The 16605-nt window shown below is 39.4% G+C and overlaps 1 protein-coding gene across 3 annotated transcripts in view; it reads right to left on the bottom strand.

Annotated features, from left to right (window-relative positions):
* RAPGEF6 (Rap guanine nucleotide exchange factor 6) overlaps positions 1-16605 on the bottom strand; it is a 137949-nt gene that overhangs the window by 105382 nt on the left and 15962 nt on the right. For all 3 annotated transcript variants that reach the window (XM_067305066.1, XM_067305067.1, XM_067305068.1), the window contains exons 3-5: positions 3153-3223; positions 2637-2693; positions 1214-1297 (exon numbers count right to left, since the gene is read on the bottom strand). In XM_067305066.1, coding sequence (XP_067161167.1) covers positions 1214-1297; positions 2637-2693; positions 3153-3223 — 212 coding nt within the window. The remainder of the gene's footprint in view (positions 1-1213; positions 1298-2636; positions 2694-3152; positions 3224-16605) is intronic.

Below are 16605 nucleotides of genomic sequence, written 5' to 3'. Positions count from 1 at the left end.
TGAACCATCAGCAACAGAGCTTGGCCAAAATCAGAAATTCTTTTATATTGAAGCTCATGTTTATTGGTTTGCTAGAGGAGGGCCCTGTATCTTTACTGCTGATGGGTATTAGCAGTCACAAAATAGATCGTGTCATTGCTGAACAACTTTTTAAATGAATAAAACCTCAGGATATTTTCCATTTGTTTCAATAAACATGCTTTCTTAAAAATAAACAAACAAGCAATAAAAATAAATAAAGAAGACCTTGCACTGATATAATTTTTTTATCTTTTACCAGCATGGCCTTCCTGGACTTATTTTGACATTTTGCCACAGCAGCAATAGTCTCTATAGATTGTCCCGTTTCATGCTGGCATTGTCATTTCTGAATGAACTCCGAGATCTTTGATTTACAAAAGCATCTTATCAGTAGAACACATATTTACTCCTTCCAAAACCTAGATTCCAAGTATACACAGAAATGAATGACTGCATACAGAGCATCTCACACCGTTAAACTGCTGGGGGTTTTGGGGGGTTTTTTTGTTTTTTTTTTTTTTCCTCAGAAGTTGATTACTCTAAGTCTACCTACTCCTCCAAACAGGATTTTTTTGTTGTTGTTGTTAAACTACAAAGCCTAGAAGTGCAACTTGAATACAAATACACAACATGTAGCTTCAAAATACAGTGAAGTGAAAATTCGGAATGACATGCAAGGTCAAGCAGAGCATTAGAGTGCAGCAAGGTCCAACTCAACTCAAATATTGTTCTTCAATTAAAGCATGTCACATAACATTCACTGTTTTTCAACTATGAAATGCCAAATCTTGTCATACACTCTCTGTAACTGATACCACTGGTATCTATCCTCTTGCTTTGTATAAAAATCACATATGCCATTAAACAGACTCAAACCAAATGGTATAAAGCTATATGATCTACAGTCATTTGTTGAGACAAGGAACTCTATGAGTAATTCTTGTTGTGGAACAGTTTACTATAAGGTCCTTAAATTAACAAGCTAAACACAAATTCTCTCAAACTTAATCTAGACATTAAAAAAAAAAAAAAAATCCAGTGCAGTATTTCAGATGGGAATTCCAACATGCAAGGAAAATGAAAAAGAATTTAAATGAAGTTAACAGAACATTTTTCTCCCTTTTATTTTATATATGAAATATGACCATGATGTACCAAAAAAAGAAAAAGACAACAAAAATCCTTTATATACCTGCAAGGTGGTAAAAACATGGAATCCTTCATCAGCACAGATCCTGAAAGCAGTATATACCAGCATCTTGCAATAGTTTCTGAGCTGTAAGAAAGGGTGCCAAAAGTCTTAGAAATAGACTCTTTTTACAGCAACTCAAAAATACATTATCCAAACATTAGTGTAGGAAGATAATGATCTACCAGGCTGCCAACTCAGCTTTTGGACTTTAAACCTAAGAACTTTAATGGAACACTACCAAAAATTAACATTTTTCAACATCTATATCCAGAATGTTTCTTATACTTCACAATGATATTTAAGTCAAATTTAAGACATTTAACAAAATAAAATTATTAATTTTCAGTGAAAAGTTTTCATCCCAATGAAAACATATATAAAACTAAAAATATAGGAATGCTTTTATTGAATGCTCAGGTTGATTATCATTTCAACACACACAGTAATATTACACAGACCTGTCAAGTCTTATGTATAAAATAAGACTCACGCGTTTGACTGCTGCGTTGCATTCCTCTACCGCTGCACTCTTATCTCATGCAGATGCAGTATTGTGTCTCATGTGACAAACAATCCTAGACGGCCTGGGAGGTGACCTGGCTGCCGTTTGAATCTACAGCCTGGAGCTGCAGACCAGGACGAAGCTACCACATTTTACCGCAGCCGACTGTCTGCCTCTTCACAGAGCGCTGTATTCACACTTCCCAGCTACAGCCTAACATCACCTTCGTTTTCCAGCATGCAACCCCACACAGACATCAATCTGTTACTGGAACAGGTTCATGTCAGACCACCTGTCACATGAACTAATACGTGGCATCTCTTTAATTTAAACGTAAGTGTATTGGAAGACATGCCTTATACAGAAGGCTAGGATTTGCTGAGAGGAAAAATACCTTTTTCCTCATATTTCAGCATTGCTTACAGTGTATATTTGTCACCCAACAGGAGCCTAAAAAGCTCTCAAAACTAAAACACTAGTTCTGGCAATTTGAGACAAATTTGAGCTCCATCCCTCTTCCAATGAAGGACACCTACAAAGTAATTAAATCCTTGGCAATACAGTCAGTACCAACTCCAAGGGAAGAGTGCCACCTACTGAGTCATCAATACTATTTCCATAAACATCTTGGGCACTTCATGAGGTGTCACTACATGCTTTAGTTTTTCTTGCACATGCACAGGCAAACCTATGCTGGCAGTGGGAGCTGTGTAGTTAATTCTGCAGCCACCTCTGAAACTTCAACACCATGCTACTGTTACAACCACCACTCCTCAAAGCTTTTAACCAGTCTGGCCAACCTTAGGTGTTCTAAAGTCTTACATGTACAAGTACTGAAAGACTAAAAGATACATTACTGGCATGCAAAATAGTGTTTTTGTTTACAGTTCTACTGGAGAACTCTAAGTTACATGTACTTACCAAAAGAGAACTTGGTTGCCCTTGTACCTTTCATAGCGGGCACTTGATGACATTATTCTGAGGGAGGAGGAGAAGTTTAATTTCAATGTGAATTCCCAAAGATAATAAGCCATTAATCACCACATTTCAGCAGAATCACTTTAAGGCTTTAAAACCTCATATTCAACTATTTTTTGATTTAAACAAAGGACATGCTTAACTATAAAATTCAAATTATTACGGCATTCTTCATTATCCAGATAGATAATATACAGCATGTTCTCCAAGTCTTTAAATCACTCCTACACATTGGAATTACCCATAGCAACAGAACTGAAGGAACTAAAATACTTCCAGTGCTCTTTTTGTCCTTTGCTGGCCTTCCATTTTATGTATTCTGAGATCATCTGAATGTCTTAATTATTAAAAAGCATTTGCATTTGCAGTGCCCTTGCATTAACTTGCTCATCTTCACAAGAATACATTCACAGATATCCATTGTACTATGCAACACCAACTAGCTTCATCCTACTTTACCTTAGTTGATGTTCCCTGAAATGCGAGAGTATGTCCAGTCCATGAAGGAAAGAATAGATAGTATTTAAGTCCTATAAAAAAAAAAGGGGGGGGGGGGAAGAGGAAAAAGAAAGAAGACATGAGCAACTTCATTCACAGCATCTAATCATTCTGCAGTACTTCCTCAAATTCTGCAATACAAATCTACGAACTTAAAAGGTAGCTCGAGACAAACAAGTTATGGATTAGTAACTAAGTCAGGACAGATACAGACTTGAAGATCCCTGTCCACAGTTAACTCGCTGAAGTGATAACAGTGAATACCAATTGATGCATAAGCACTTACCTGGACAAGATTTTGAAGTAGATTATTATTAAAAGTATCTGTGAATAGATTATTTACACGGACAGACTGCAGCAAGTGTCATGTGGAATACACCAGATAAGAGAGTTCTATTCATCCAACATCAAAAATTGCTGAAACCTTGTAATACCTCTTTGAAAAGGAAAAGGTTAGGGGATTTTGCAAAATCAGTTTGCTAGCAGCAGGGAACCTGTGAGAAAACCTAAGCCACAGTCTAGCCACTACATATAGTGCGAAGAACTACAGTCCCTTTCTATAGTAAGCGTTAGGTGTGGAGAGAAAAAAAAGCGACTTCATGTCTATCTGAGACCCAGCTGGCAGCCCTGTAACAAACTCTGCTCCGTGCTGCTTCCTCTCCGGCTCAGTCCAGCCCTTGCCGGGAGAGGAGCACTGGGACTTACTGGAACAGTCTTGGGCGAAGGTTCAGAACAGCGCTCCCACCTCCCGCTGCTGAGGCTCAGGATCACACCGGCCCCATTCCTTAGCAACCGCTGAAGCAAACAACCTTCTCCCAGACTGACTTTGGGCCAAATACAGTTCAAAATAAAACACTCGCTTTTAAATTCAATTCTCCTAGAAAATTACTACTTTGTCAGTGTTCTTCGCTGAGGACTCTCATATCTAATTAAGAAGAGCCTATGTCTGAAGCAGATTACGTTGTTTTTTTCCTTGAAGCAACAGTATTAAAACATATAGATCGTTTCACTTTAAAGGTTGGACTTTATACAGAAATGGTAATTAGGAGATATAACTGTTTAAACTTCTCACTACACAGAATCCTCTTTAGTCACAAAAATATTTGTGCCGATAGTGGAGACCACATGCCAAGAAAAGAGCTCACTAAAGCTACTCATCATTTAATTTACTACCCTGAACAGGTGGGCTGTTAGCATTAAATGCATGCACAACAAAATCATTATATATCGCATAGCAGTGTCTCCAGCTTGGCACTGGAAAATACGCTCTGCACTTTCCAGTACTGCATTTATATAATATTTACAAAAGAGAAAGCAATACGAATGCTAGCCTCAGAATTTACAATAGGAAAGTTCTTTGGCTTAACAGTCAATGTTTAGAAATATAATGAATATAGACTGTTATACCAAATGAAAGGTCATACATAATTGCAGGACATCTAAACCAATAAAACTCACATTTTTTGTTTAAATGTCATTACCAAAACCCATAGAAATTAAACAGAAGGTCTGACGGCTTAACACTTATAGACATAAAGATAAAACATCCATTTCACACAGTCCAATCTTATTTTAATCCTCCAGCTGTGAATTACTTGATTTTTCTTACTGTAATGCCCAAGAATCCTAGTTATGAATCAGAATCCAAACACAGCACCAACTTGTGGCAACCAAACATGAACGCCAAAGCCTGTAAGGAACAGGACCTGGTGGCCACAGGGTCATTCAAGGCTTTTTACAAGTTAGGGATCTCCAGAGAGGTTATTTAGGTCTCCCACATTCTGAGCAGAGAACTGTCTAGGCTTAACCATCATAAAACACTAGGCACAGGAATGAATTGGGGGCTGGGAAGGAGGGGTAGAAATCTTAATTCCCATATCTCATTGGACTTTCATCAACCAGCACTGACATACATGTAAAGCAATTTGTGATGAACACATGCATTTCCTAGAAGCATGTCCATTCATGAAGACTAGTCGAGCAGTTTCAACATTTCTTTAAACACAACATGGGTAAGTGGCAACAATATCCACCTGCTGCTCTATAGTATCTTGGTAGTTAAAGATTTCATGCAACTGGAAAACCTGTGTTCAACTCTCTCTCCACCATCTCAAGGTCTGCATCTCCCAGGCCAGAAGAGTGCTCAGACAGGATGACTAAAGGAAAGATGAGGTGTGGGTGCGCTCCGCTTCTGCTGAAGCTGGGCTACTAGGCAACCCGGATGGTATTAGTGTTAGGTGTTACAACTAAATAAGTAAAGCTAAATTTTTTCCACTCTTTATTACTCGTTGTGTCTATACACTGTTTCCCAAATTTGATATTTTTCTAGATTTTGTTGACACTAAGATATAACAGAATATGTCTTTAAAATATGCTATACACTAACAGTCTTATTGGCATGAGGTACGGAAAATTCTAACCTGATTAAAAGCTTATATTTATGACAAAGTTTAAGTGATACATATGAGAAATTACCACATCTTCCCCGAGAGTTCTCTGGAATGCTACAGAGCTACGGCCTCTTAGCAGCTTAAATTCAGCACACTTCTTCCAAGGCACAAAGAGTATCTGAACTTGGTAGGACATCTGTCCTTATTGCCCCTTCCTCCTGCTACGTTCACTGCTTCCCTCTATCCCACTTGCTGAAAGCCTGGGCTGGTTCCTTCATTCCGCTTTCATCCGATCTACTTCAACCCCCAACCAAATACACACTGCCGCTGCTCAGACTCAGCCAGATGCTCAGAGATAAACTACTATACCTCTGTGAGGACCATCCTACCTTGCTAATTTAGGAGCTTGATAAACAAACAGTTGGCAAATTAATGAGAAAACTGCTTAAAAGGACAGAGGCCTGGAAAACATCCCTTATCTCAGACAGGTCCCAGTCCGGGTTTAAGAATTCAGATGTTGAGTTGGGCGGCTGCAGAGATGCAACCAGCTATGCCAGAGCACAGAGCAGAAAGAGAAAGCAATACTTCCAATTCTCTCAGTATCATTACAGTAGAAGGAATCTAAATTAAGGTGGCCAGAGTGACTACTTAAACTAATAAACATATTGTTTACTACAAAGCTAAACGACATTTCAGCAAGCTATACGTATGAGCTACTCAGAAGTTTCTATAAGCTAATTTTTAAATCAGCATCTATCACACTCTCCCTTAAAACCAACTTATTTTTAGAAGAATCATCTCTCCTAATTGCACGCAGCAGGCAATTTCATGGGATGCCACAGAGCACAAAGCTAACCTACAGAGCGCATCTTCCGTGGAATTAGGCAAGTTGCCTCTTTTGCTAAGGTACTGACACAGTGTGCTCTAAACGTTGTCTTGGTGAAATACTGCTTTTAAAAAAATAGATTCTTTATAGATATTCAGGGGAAAGTTTCTCCCTCCCCTTGGATATGCACATCAAGATCTGATAAGTGAGGTTTACATGCATCTTCTCTAGCCTAATTTTTCCTGATTAAATTAAATATTACTTCAGCCACGTTTTGCGAACTTTCTTCTATTACTGCCATCTCATTTAAGAACAGATGCTTATAATAGCACTCAAGCTGGGTTTGAGAGACTACACTTAAGGGTTCATTTTATGTTCCTGTAAGTGAAGAACATAATTTTAATTACACTTTTATTCAAGGCACTAAACTATAGATTAATTACAGGTTATGTGGCCACCTAGTGGAAATAAGCTGTCAGTCTGGACGCTGAGTTTCTTAATAAATAGCGCACCCAACAAATCCACAAAAGAAAACTTTATTCAGATATGAAAATATTCCTTTCTTCTATTCAAACTTTATAAAACTGAAAATAGGATTAGATGCTGTTATTTTAAAAAAATGAATTCTGTACGTTGGAACATCAGTTATGTAAGCCAGATGACCATATAACCTTAGTACAAAGGGTAAGGATTATTTTAACGGAGACACCCACTATGAAATGGGACGGTATCTATAAACATACCAAAGGGCAACAATAAATGTCACAGTGGTGGAACTCCAAGTACTTGCTGAAAAGTTAAGTCCTCCCATATCCTTCTCTATAATCTCTTTACATACCGAACAACTGAATCTCTTTACATTCAGAACAACTGAAACAGCTATTGATGAAAAAATTTCTCCACATGCACAAAACCAGGGAAGAAGCTTAAAATTCTTTTATTTTGCAGTCTATTTCCTGAGCTTTTAGTCACTCAAACTAAAGCACAGTGTCTGTTATCTACCTTTAAATACTATGCCCACACATAACCCTCAACCCGCGACAGAAAGCTACCTGCCTAGGTTGTTAACGGATAAATTAGCTCACGTGTTCTATCCAACTAGATCAAAAAATAGCAAAAGTTATAGTTCTAGTGAGCTGACAGAACGAAGGGAACGGGTCAAGGAGCGGAGGGAAGCAGAGCTGCTAATCTGGTCAGCAAGGAGGTTTTCCAGGCTAAAGAGAGCCGAGGTTTGACCGCAGCGATTCTGCACCCAGCTGCTCGGCGCGGCTGACTCGCGTTGCCTTCGGTTCTCGTGGCGTCGCGCTCGCTAGCCGAGGCGCCCTCGCTCCAGCCGTAGCGAACCGCGGGCCGCCGACCCACGCTAGGCACGGCAGCGCGGCCCTGCCCCTCGCTGAAGGCACGGGAAGCAGGAGAGCGCAAGCACGAGCGGGAGGCGTGAAGCTGCAAAACATCTGCTTCGCTTAAAGAGCGCGGGACAGCTGCTTCTTCACGGGAAGGGTTACGCTGCCCAAAGCGGCGCGCGCCGAAGCAGGAGCGCAGAAATCAAGGGATCGCTCTGCTGATGGTACAGTTATCGTCAGACCTCGGTCTGAAGTAAAACGTGGCCTAGTCCTGATACGCCAACAGCCCTTCAACTTCATTCAACAGCAGCTTTTATCATCTCGCACACACACACCCTTCTCACAAAAGCCTCATCAGCTGCTAAGCCAGGGACAGTGAAAAACATTGAGATTTTGGTAACAAGATAATGTTACGTAAACCAGCTTTCTCTTGTGACGACTTCCTCATCCCAAGATGCTGTGAAGCAATAGACTTAACAAGAGCACTCAACATTGGGTCTATTTTTCCTGCCAGATGTGAGCTCACATAATTACTACAAGATACTGCAACTGAAGAATAAAGAAAAATAAAAGCATCACCAGTGGCACTAATTGAAAACTCATCACATGAAAACAAACCAGGTAACTACTACAATCGCCTATAGTGGAAGGTTGTGTCTATTTATCCCAAAACACTTCATCTGAAAATAATTTGCTACTTTTAATTTTTAAAGGATGGTGAAACAGGTTAATTTCTTAGTTGCCAAGCTGTAACTTTAGAAAATAGCCAAAGTCATCAAGAGACTAAAAATCAAACCTCAAAACTGCTGGGGAAGTGGTGATCTAAGAGCCACCCTTGTTTAAACTATATGACCAAGATTCATCAGAGCAAGTACGATGATGCAGAAGCGACGAGCGCTGCGGAAAGCAATGCTTTCGCAGTTCGGTCACCTCGACTTCAGCAGCACGCCAAGCAATACAAAACAGCGTGTGTACATTTTTATTAATCCAGGAAACTTGTTGAAGCACAGATTACTAGTGTCCTAAGGCTAAAGTGATTTAGGCAGTCGTCTTTGAAGTTTATTCAGGTTAAAAGTTAACAGTTTAGTGTCTTCCCTCAGTAGTGAGGCTCCCTCTCAGTAACAAGGGGTGCACCCCTGCCTCGCTGTCCCCAACCTGACGGGCATGCCCAACACTTGTGAGTCTACATCATTTCCTTCCACTTTGCCCTTTTCTCTCCCCATCCTTCACCTTTAATCTAGTGAGTAACTTTATGAAGTTTGGAATTAAGAATCTAATGGAAAGGGGGTAGGTCTTTATATAGATCTGAACACAAAATTTTCCAAACAAGAAGGAAAAAAAAAAAAAAAAAAAATCAAGCCAGCACAACTGTAAATCACATGAGTCATATTCATATGCTATAGGTTAGCAATAACGTTTCCAAAACAAATTCACATGCAGTGTTAAAAGTGGGCAAGAGAAGTGTGATACTTTGGAATGAGGATGAAATTATTGCATTAAGAATAACTTTGCAGTCTATCAAAGCTAAACATAAAATGAAGTCCTGATGCTTTACATGAAGTGTCCCCATCCAGGTGTTCCAGGAACACAGGATTATTTTACTTGGAAATACAAGAGGATTTCCTGCTCAGTATTTTAAAACAGAGTAAATTGTTCCAAAATGACTTCATAGTCGCAAGTTCTGATAAATCTCAAAAAGAGCTATCCTGAGCAATTGCAAAGAGGTACAAAGAAAGCTGAGGAAACTACAAATCCCTTGACAGTCCTTTTAGCACTACCCAGTATGTTATGTGCTTCATGTCACATGCAAGGGGGGAGGCAGCACAGTCCCCGAAACAGCTGCCTCCAGCTGTGACTACACCACACCGACTGCGCAGCACTTGCTTGCGACAGCGTGGGGCTGGACTCAATGATCCAGTAGATCCCTTCCAACTTGCTAGGTCCCTATGGGTTTGGGCTTCAGACATTCCTTAGATCCACACTAAGCAGTAAATGAGGGGGTCACAAAAACGAACACGAGAAGACTGGCGTGTATTAAGCCAGTTGAGAGTTTTGAACAGGGAATGAGAAAGCAGCAGAAACTTGCAGAGCAGTAAGAGCACTTCAAAGCACCACACGAGAAACAGCTGTGTCAGCAAGTTCCAGACAGATTGCTCTCGCATGCAAACCTGTCCCAGAGAGCTATGCAAAACCTGTCTCTCGATTCCACCCCAAACACATTAAATTCCTGTTGCAAGAACATATGCTTGGCTCATTTAAGGCTCCCCACACCCAACCCAAGTGAGGCTGCCAAGCCACCCAGGATTCCCTAGTTCACATATAACCTGCTTTTTAAAGAAGCACGAAGAATGTCTGACAGGTTTTTGCATCCATACTTTTTCCAAGGTAAGAAAAGACAGTTGCCAAGACGCATGATTTTATATGCTTAAAGAGCAAAGAGAAATACTTGCTTTTAAAATCTGTTACAGATGCAGCTGTATTACAGCTTATATACTTCAAAGAAAAAAACAAAAAACAACATGCATTTCTGCCTTTAAAAACAAAGGTTAAGCCATACAGTAATAACTTCATCAACTCCACTGGCATTCAAGACTACCATCAGGTAGGAAACCTTCCCGGGAAGGAAGTTACATGGTTGAAAGCTGCCACAGCCTCCCTATTCTGCTTGTTACAAAGAGCTGGTTCTTTCCCTTCCATGCTTTGATCAGAAAAAGTGCCAAGCAGGAAACAAGGCTGGAAACAAACTTCAGCAGAATCAAACATTCACTTTATATCAAGATAAGAATTTTAACATGCTCTTGCACAGTGGATGAATTTCTCTGTATTAAATTTCTTATTTTAATGCTGAGATTTCAGTAAAGCAAACAAAAATAGTTCTTGGAACACAGATAGTAGGTTGTATAAATCGTAAATAGGAAACTTTCCTCCAATCTGCTCATATTACTTGTTTTACAGTGATTCAGCAGGCTTATATAGCTTGAATGCATCTTTTATTGGGAATCCCGTCAGCCTCAATATAGACTTTGTCACCCTTCGGGGGGTGCAGCAGCAGAGAGGAAGTGTTACTCAGCATGGTTTATGGTTCTCATTGCTTCCCTTCCTGTGACTTCACTGGCGGGTGGATTCTGCCCCGTTTCCTTTATTCCCTGTTTAAGGCCAATTGTAAAAATAGTCCTCCCAAATTCTTTCCTGATAATGTAATGCTAGAAATAAAAATAAAGAAACATGCTCATTTGAATTCTCTGATCCACACTTTAGATATTCAGGTATCTACACAGCAAACTAACAAGCCTCAGCGATGCTAGTTCAAGCGGCCTAACCTGCGCACCTTGAGCCAGGTGACACGCACTGCCAGCTCTTCCTTCAGCTTGCCGGAGGAGCAGTCAACTACATTCAAACACATGTAGCAGATAGTTTCTGGTTCATCTCATCATCTTTCTTTCAGTCAAGAGATAATACTAACTCCTTCGCCCTACATCTTAATTATTTACTCTCCCTGTTCAGTGGCGTTAACATAAAAAGCGTAAGAGGCGCCATGGTGTTAGTATTTGACATTAATAAAAGTGTAAGAAGTGCAAAAGAAGAGAACTCAGGACTCTTCACTCAGAGCTGGAGAGCCGACAGAGTAACAATTTCCTTAGAAATATCCTCCTCTGGCTCTGGAAGCCTTTTTTTTTTCCTTCTAAAGCATACTTAAATACAAATATTGAGGATCTTTTAGGAAGAATAGATGGATTAGCAGATCAGATAAACGAAAATGCAGAGAATGACATAGCTTCAGTAGCACTAATAAGGAATGAAGCACCATTGTGCCATACAACTCAAAAATAAGAAATAATCTGGCTTTTTGAATTTGTGGTATTAAAGTACCTCTTATAAAACATACTAGCAGTAAACTCCAGCATGGTCTTAAATCACTGCCTGAGACTCCACCCCATACCACTTGGGTAAAATAAACTGGTTCAGCCACTTCAAAGCCATATTCCATTATTGGGGGGGGGGGGGGGGGAGGAGCATTAATCTCTACAGCAGATATTTTAAGAGAAATATATCCCATGATTTTAAGTTATCAGCACAAAGAACACAACTCCAAAAAGCAGTACTTCATCTCTTACATTTTCATCTCTTACATTTTCTTACATAGTACTTTCATCTCTTACATGCCCACCTCTGTTCATTTCTGAGCCAAAAGTAAACTACATCACAAAAATAATGCAGTCTCTATCTAGACTATCACGCTTCTGAAAGGCAGGGAATAAAAACAAACAAACAAAAAAAAACACACACACACACGACCTGTACAACTGCTGGTGATCCACAAAAAGCGAGTCTGACATCGCATAAGCTCTCCCTGCTTCCACCTATTTCTATCGGACAGAGGAGGGAAGCAATAGAAGATAAGAGCTAGGAATTTACACCCCTGCCGCTGCCCACATATGGCACTGAAATGAACATTACTCAGGAATATTTTCATCACATACTTCCACTTTCTTTCACATACGACTGTGATATTCACATGTTAGTTGGAGAACATTTGAGTTCTCACATCACATGAAGATAGCTGGTTTCTGCACTACCCTTTTGGACTATCTAGCGATTTGGTAATACACCACATCTATGCTTACACTTTGTAAGTACTATAGGTGACTTTTTAAAAGCTCTGAAAGCAGAAATTAAGAGAACAAGATGGCAATGTGAAGGTTAGCTAGCCTGAATTTGCTAGTTAGTTGCTAGTTAGTACTAGCAACAGCCTGTTACGGGGCAAACTATGTTCTAGCCTGAATATGCAGGCATTACTTGCTATTCTCAACTTTACATTTATCCGTACAGATGACAGATGTTTTTTCAACTGAGGAAACATCAGCCTCATTAATATAGTATCTTAATACAGGAGAAAAACAAAAAGGGACTTCATTTTACTCTTTTGTGAATCGAGGAAGCAATTACAATTGACAACATCAATTAATAACTGTATAGCCACAAATAGGAAGCCTAGATCTGGCTTTTGTTTTTCAGACTGTCCAAAGTACATTTACAGGCTTGGAATTTTTTTTTCCTGCCAGAGTACTACATCTCTAAATGGGGCTAATACACTGCTCCTGTGTCTTAAACATAGTTCCTTATAACATGCACACATGGTTACAAGCGCAGACGTAAGAATTCCATTTCACCCCAAGGAATAGAAGTCTCCATAATAAAAGCAGAAAAAGCCAGATCTGGTTTAAGAACAGAGGCCCTGGACCCACTATTACAGTTTATTTATAGACTAAAAGTACCACCATTCAGCAAAGTACTTCTGAAAATAAAAAAGCAAAATACTTATACATGAAAATAAAACAAAAATTTTCTCTACTCACCAATAGCTCCCCACACCCAATACAGATAAACACCTTCCACCTAAGGACCCTGGACTATGTTGATATAAGACTTTGTTAGAAAGAAAAGCATTTGGAGGAATGAGGGAGGGAAGTTTTTAGATTATTTTTACTGCTGTTTCATCACACTGAGTCAGCATTTCTGGAACTCTGTCTCAGTCAGAGAAAGAACTTCCTTTGGAAAAGCTGATTTTGCAAACGGAATACCAAGGGCCCTGAACTGGAGAGCCAAGAACATTAAATCTCATTTCTTCAAAGTGAGCAGCTTATAGAAAGCTTTGAATATCTGAAGCACAGTTCAGCCTTTATCCTGGTTCAGCACAAAAGTATAGTTACGAAAAAGCATCTTTAAGGAAAACATTACCATAAAGTTACCAGACACTCATTACTTATGTTTTAAAATATATTTCAAATGTAAACATTAACTCTAGAAAACTAAAAACAAGCAGTCTTGAAAACACTGAGATCCTAGACTTCAACAGGACAGGAAGCTCAGAAGATCCAAAAGTGATCACATGAATAACATCTGTCAAAGAGCAGAATTTTATATCAAACGTCTTTCACTGTGAGATCAAAGACCATAAAAGCAGCCCACTTCACTGAAGCTCTTGAAAAGCCACCTGAAATCAACACGGAAAGCCTGCAATTTCACGCTTTGAGCTCAATATACACTCTGCTAGTTGAGGAACTGGCCACTTGGTGACAATTTCTCTTCCAAAGGACCAGCATCCATTAAATAGCAATATTTAGGTTAAACTTTTTCAGTCATAACTCCAAAAACATCAGCTTGCATGATTCACAAAGAAAGAAACTGCCTGCTCTTCTAAAAGCAGTAGGGAAGAAAGTACCAACATCTGAAATGACCTTTTTTTTATTATTATTTTCTTTAAAAAGAAAAAGGAGATTACAATAGGGGAAGTCAGAACACTGAAATACTAAGAAAAGTCAGTTCTTATGTTTTAAAATATTTGGATCAGAAACATGAGGACGGGGAAAAAAAAAAAAAAGAGATGGAGGATGAAACCTAAAAAGCCAAATCTGTGCTTGAGGGCTTGGGAGTATATCTATATGCAACTTGATAATGTTAAATAGTTGGGTTTGTTACAGAAAAGTGAGCTAGACTGATGAGCACAAGATTCGATGTGGGTGGATCTGTGCTCTCTTGTGCATCTTGTAAAATTTCTGTATGTGTGCGCAAATGAGATGTGCTATACCTATTATGGGCTCCTTTAAAGTTAAACTCTTACCTTTGGTGGCATTAGCAAGAAGATGCTGAAGAACAAGGCTAGAAGTTGATGACACTTGGAACAGCACACTACTAGCAGAGATATCAAAGACCAAACAGACATCTAGGTCGCGCGCATAGAGACTGAAGGTTACAGGTAGTACCTTAACACTCCTTTCTATAAAGCAGTGAGGACTCCTCCTTTCGTAGCAGTGTGGCAAGTATGGCATGGACCAGATCAGGTACAAATATCACTAGGAAGCCTTGTAATGCACACAAAGGCAGGAAGATACGCTATTCTAATAGCCACCACTGCTTGCTTTATTTCACAAATGAAGCACTAACCAACTGTTATGTCATGTTTAACACAAAAATACATTCCATCATATGTGTTTTCCTCATTCTTTTTAAAGCATGCTTTATCCGATACACATTTGCAGGCAGCGAACACTACTACCAAGGTTCCAGAACTGCAACAGCTGCTGTTCAACAGACACCTCAAATGCAGAGAAAGACTAAGAGGGAAAAGAAGAATACTCGACTGTTCATTTACGCAAAGTGTTTGTTACAAAAGGAATAATCTTAATAAAGCAAATTAGCAGCTTCAACCTCAACAAAAAAAAGACACATACTTTCAGCAACTGACTCAGCAATGAGCTAGTATCGGTACTCAGGAATTTCTAGCTCCAAATCCTGCAGCCTGCCCACTAGACAGCCTGCTCCCCAATACGAGACATACCTGATGAGTAGTGTGCACAGGACCACAAATGAGATGCAGAGCCACTGCCTACCCCACCTACAGTACTGCGTCACAAGCACATACTAACTGATTACATGCGAGACATGGGCTATCGGTTGAGTTATAGCGTACTAGATAACATGGAAACCTCCTCTCCAATCAACCATTCCATCCTCATCAAGGAGACCAAAAACTTCTGAGGCTGTAATTACTTACGAATACAAACCCCAAACAAGCCATGTTCAACTCTGTCATTCCTCTGAAACCATAATCAACACTAATTTGTACTGCAATACCCTGGAGATTTCTCCAACACCTCACTCAGTGTTACTCAACTGTATCCTATACAGAGTTAAAATAAGCCCCTTTAGTGGGGTGGGTTTTTTTGTGTGTGTTTGAACACAGTGCTAAAAACATGATTTCTGCTTTTAGATAGCAAAACTACCATTATCACTGAAGATGGAAAATAAATACCTAAAACTGACCTAATGTGAGTACCAAACGTAAGTTTCTAAGAAACAATGCATTAAGAAACAGACTTTTGACTCATCAGTCCACATTAAAGGAAGAGACACACACAGTGATGAAAGCAAAGTCTGGAACCAGGAGTAGAATGCTTCAATAAGAAGATTACAACATAACGATCTCTGGACAGTAATGCACGTGCCTACATAAAAGTGGAGAATATACACGTACTAGACCCTCCTTTTTTTTCCCCCAGAAGGAGCAGGAAGATTCAATATTGCAATTCAGATGCTTTACACAATAGCACTGAAGATTACGTGGCTCTGCTGTCTGTTTTCCTGAAAAGCAGTGCATTTATAATGTATGAGAGTCTCATTCAAATACCTAGTCAACGAAGTCCACTTAAGTATCTTCTAGGTGCACTCTGAACAAATGCAAGAATGACTAGAAGACCTATTATCTAAAGTTTTTCTGTTTTGCATAAGCATTCATTACTGTTAAAGCTATATAATTATTTCAGACAAAAATACATAACGACATGTTTGACTAGAGCTTGGGAAAACAAAGTAGCATTACCACTGGCAGTACTAAAAGCTGAACTCTGACCTCCGAATTCTACATAGTCAAATTTGCAAGATGAGAAACCTAAGCTAGGTACAAAGGAATTTTGCAGTTTTTCTTAAAAATATGGTTGGTGACTGGCTATGCAGTACCACACTGCCCAGACTGTTACCTATAGGTCTACTATACCACATAATCTGCTTTTAGCTAATGTGTGCAGGAAAAAAAAAAAAAAAAAACAGCTCCTCTTGAGCTGTGAGCTCCACCCAAAAGGGGAACCCATGGTACTCGAGTCAGTCTGCCATAGTAGACTAGCACAGACATGCAAGCTAAGAAGTTTTTCCTAATGATCACACTAGCTGGATTATACCTCTTAATTTCTGTACTAAGACTGCCCATTAGTTAGAAAGGGTCACCGTGTCTTTAATTCAGGTATAAACATACCTGAAACAAGAACTAACTGAAACTGCTAAAAGTCCTCAGCACTAAG

This window comes from Apteryx mantelli, chromosome 14, assembly GCF_036417845.1.
Source record: "Apteryx mantelli isolate bAptMan1 chromosome 14, bAptMan1.hap1, whole genome shotgun sequence".
NCBI classification, from domain to species: Eukaryota; Metazoa; Chordata; class Aves; order Apterygiformes; family Apterygidae; genus Apteryx; species Apteryx mantelli.
This window is presented reverse-complemented; position numbering and strand designations above follow the sequence as displayed.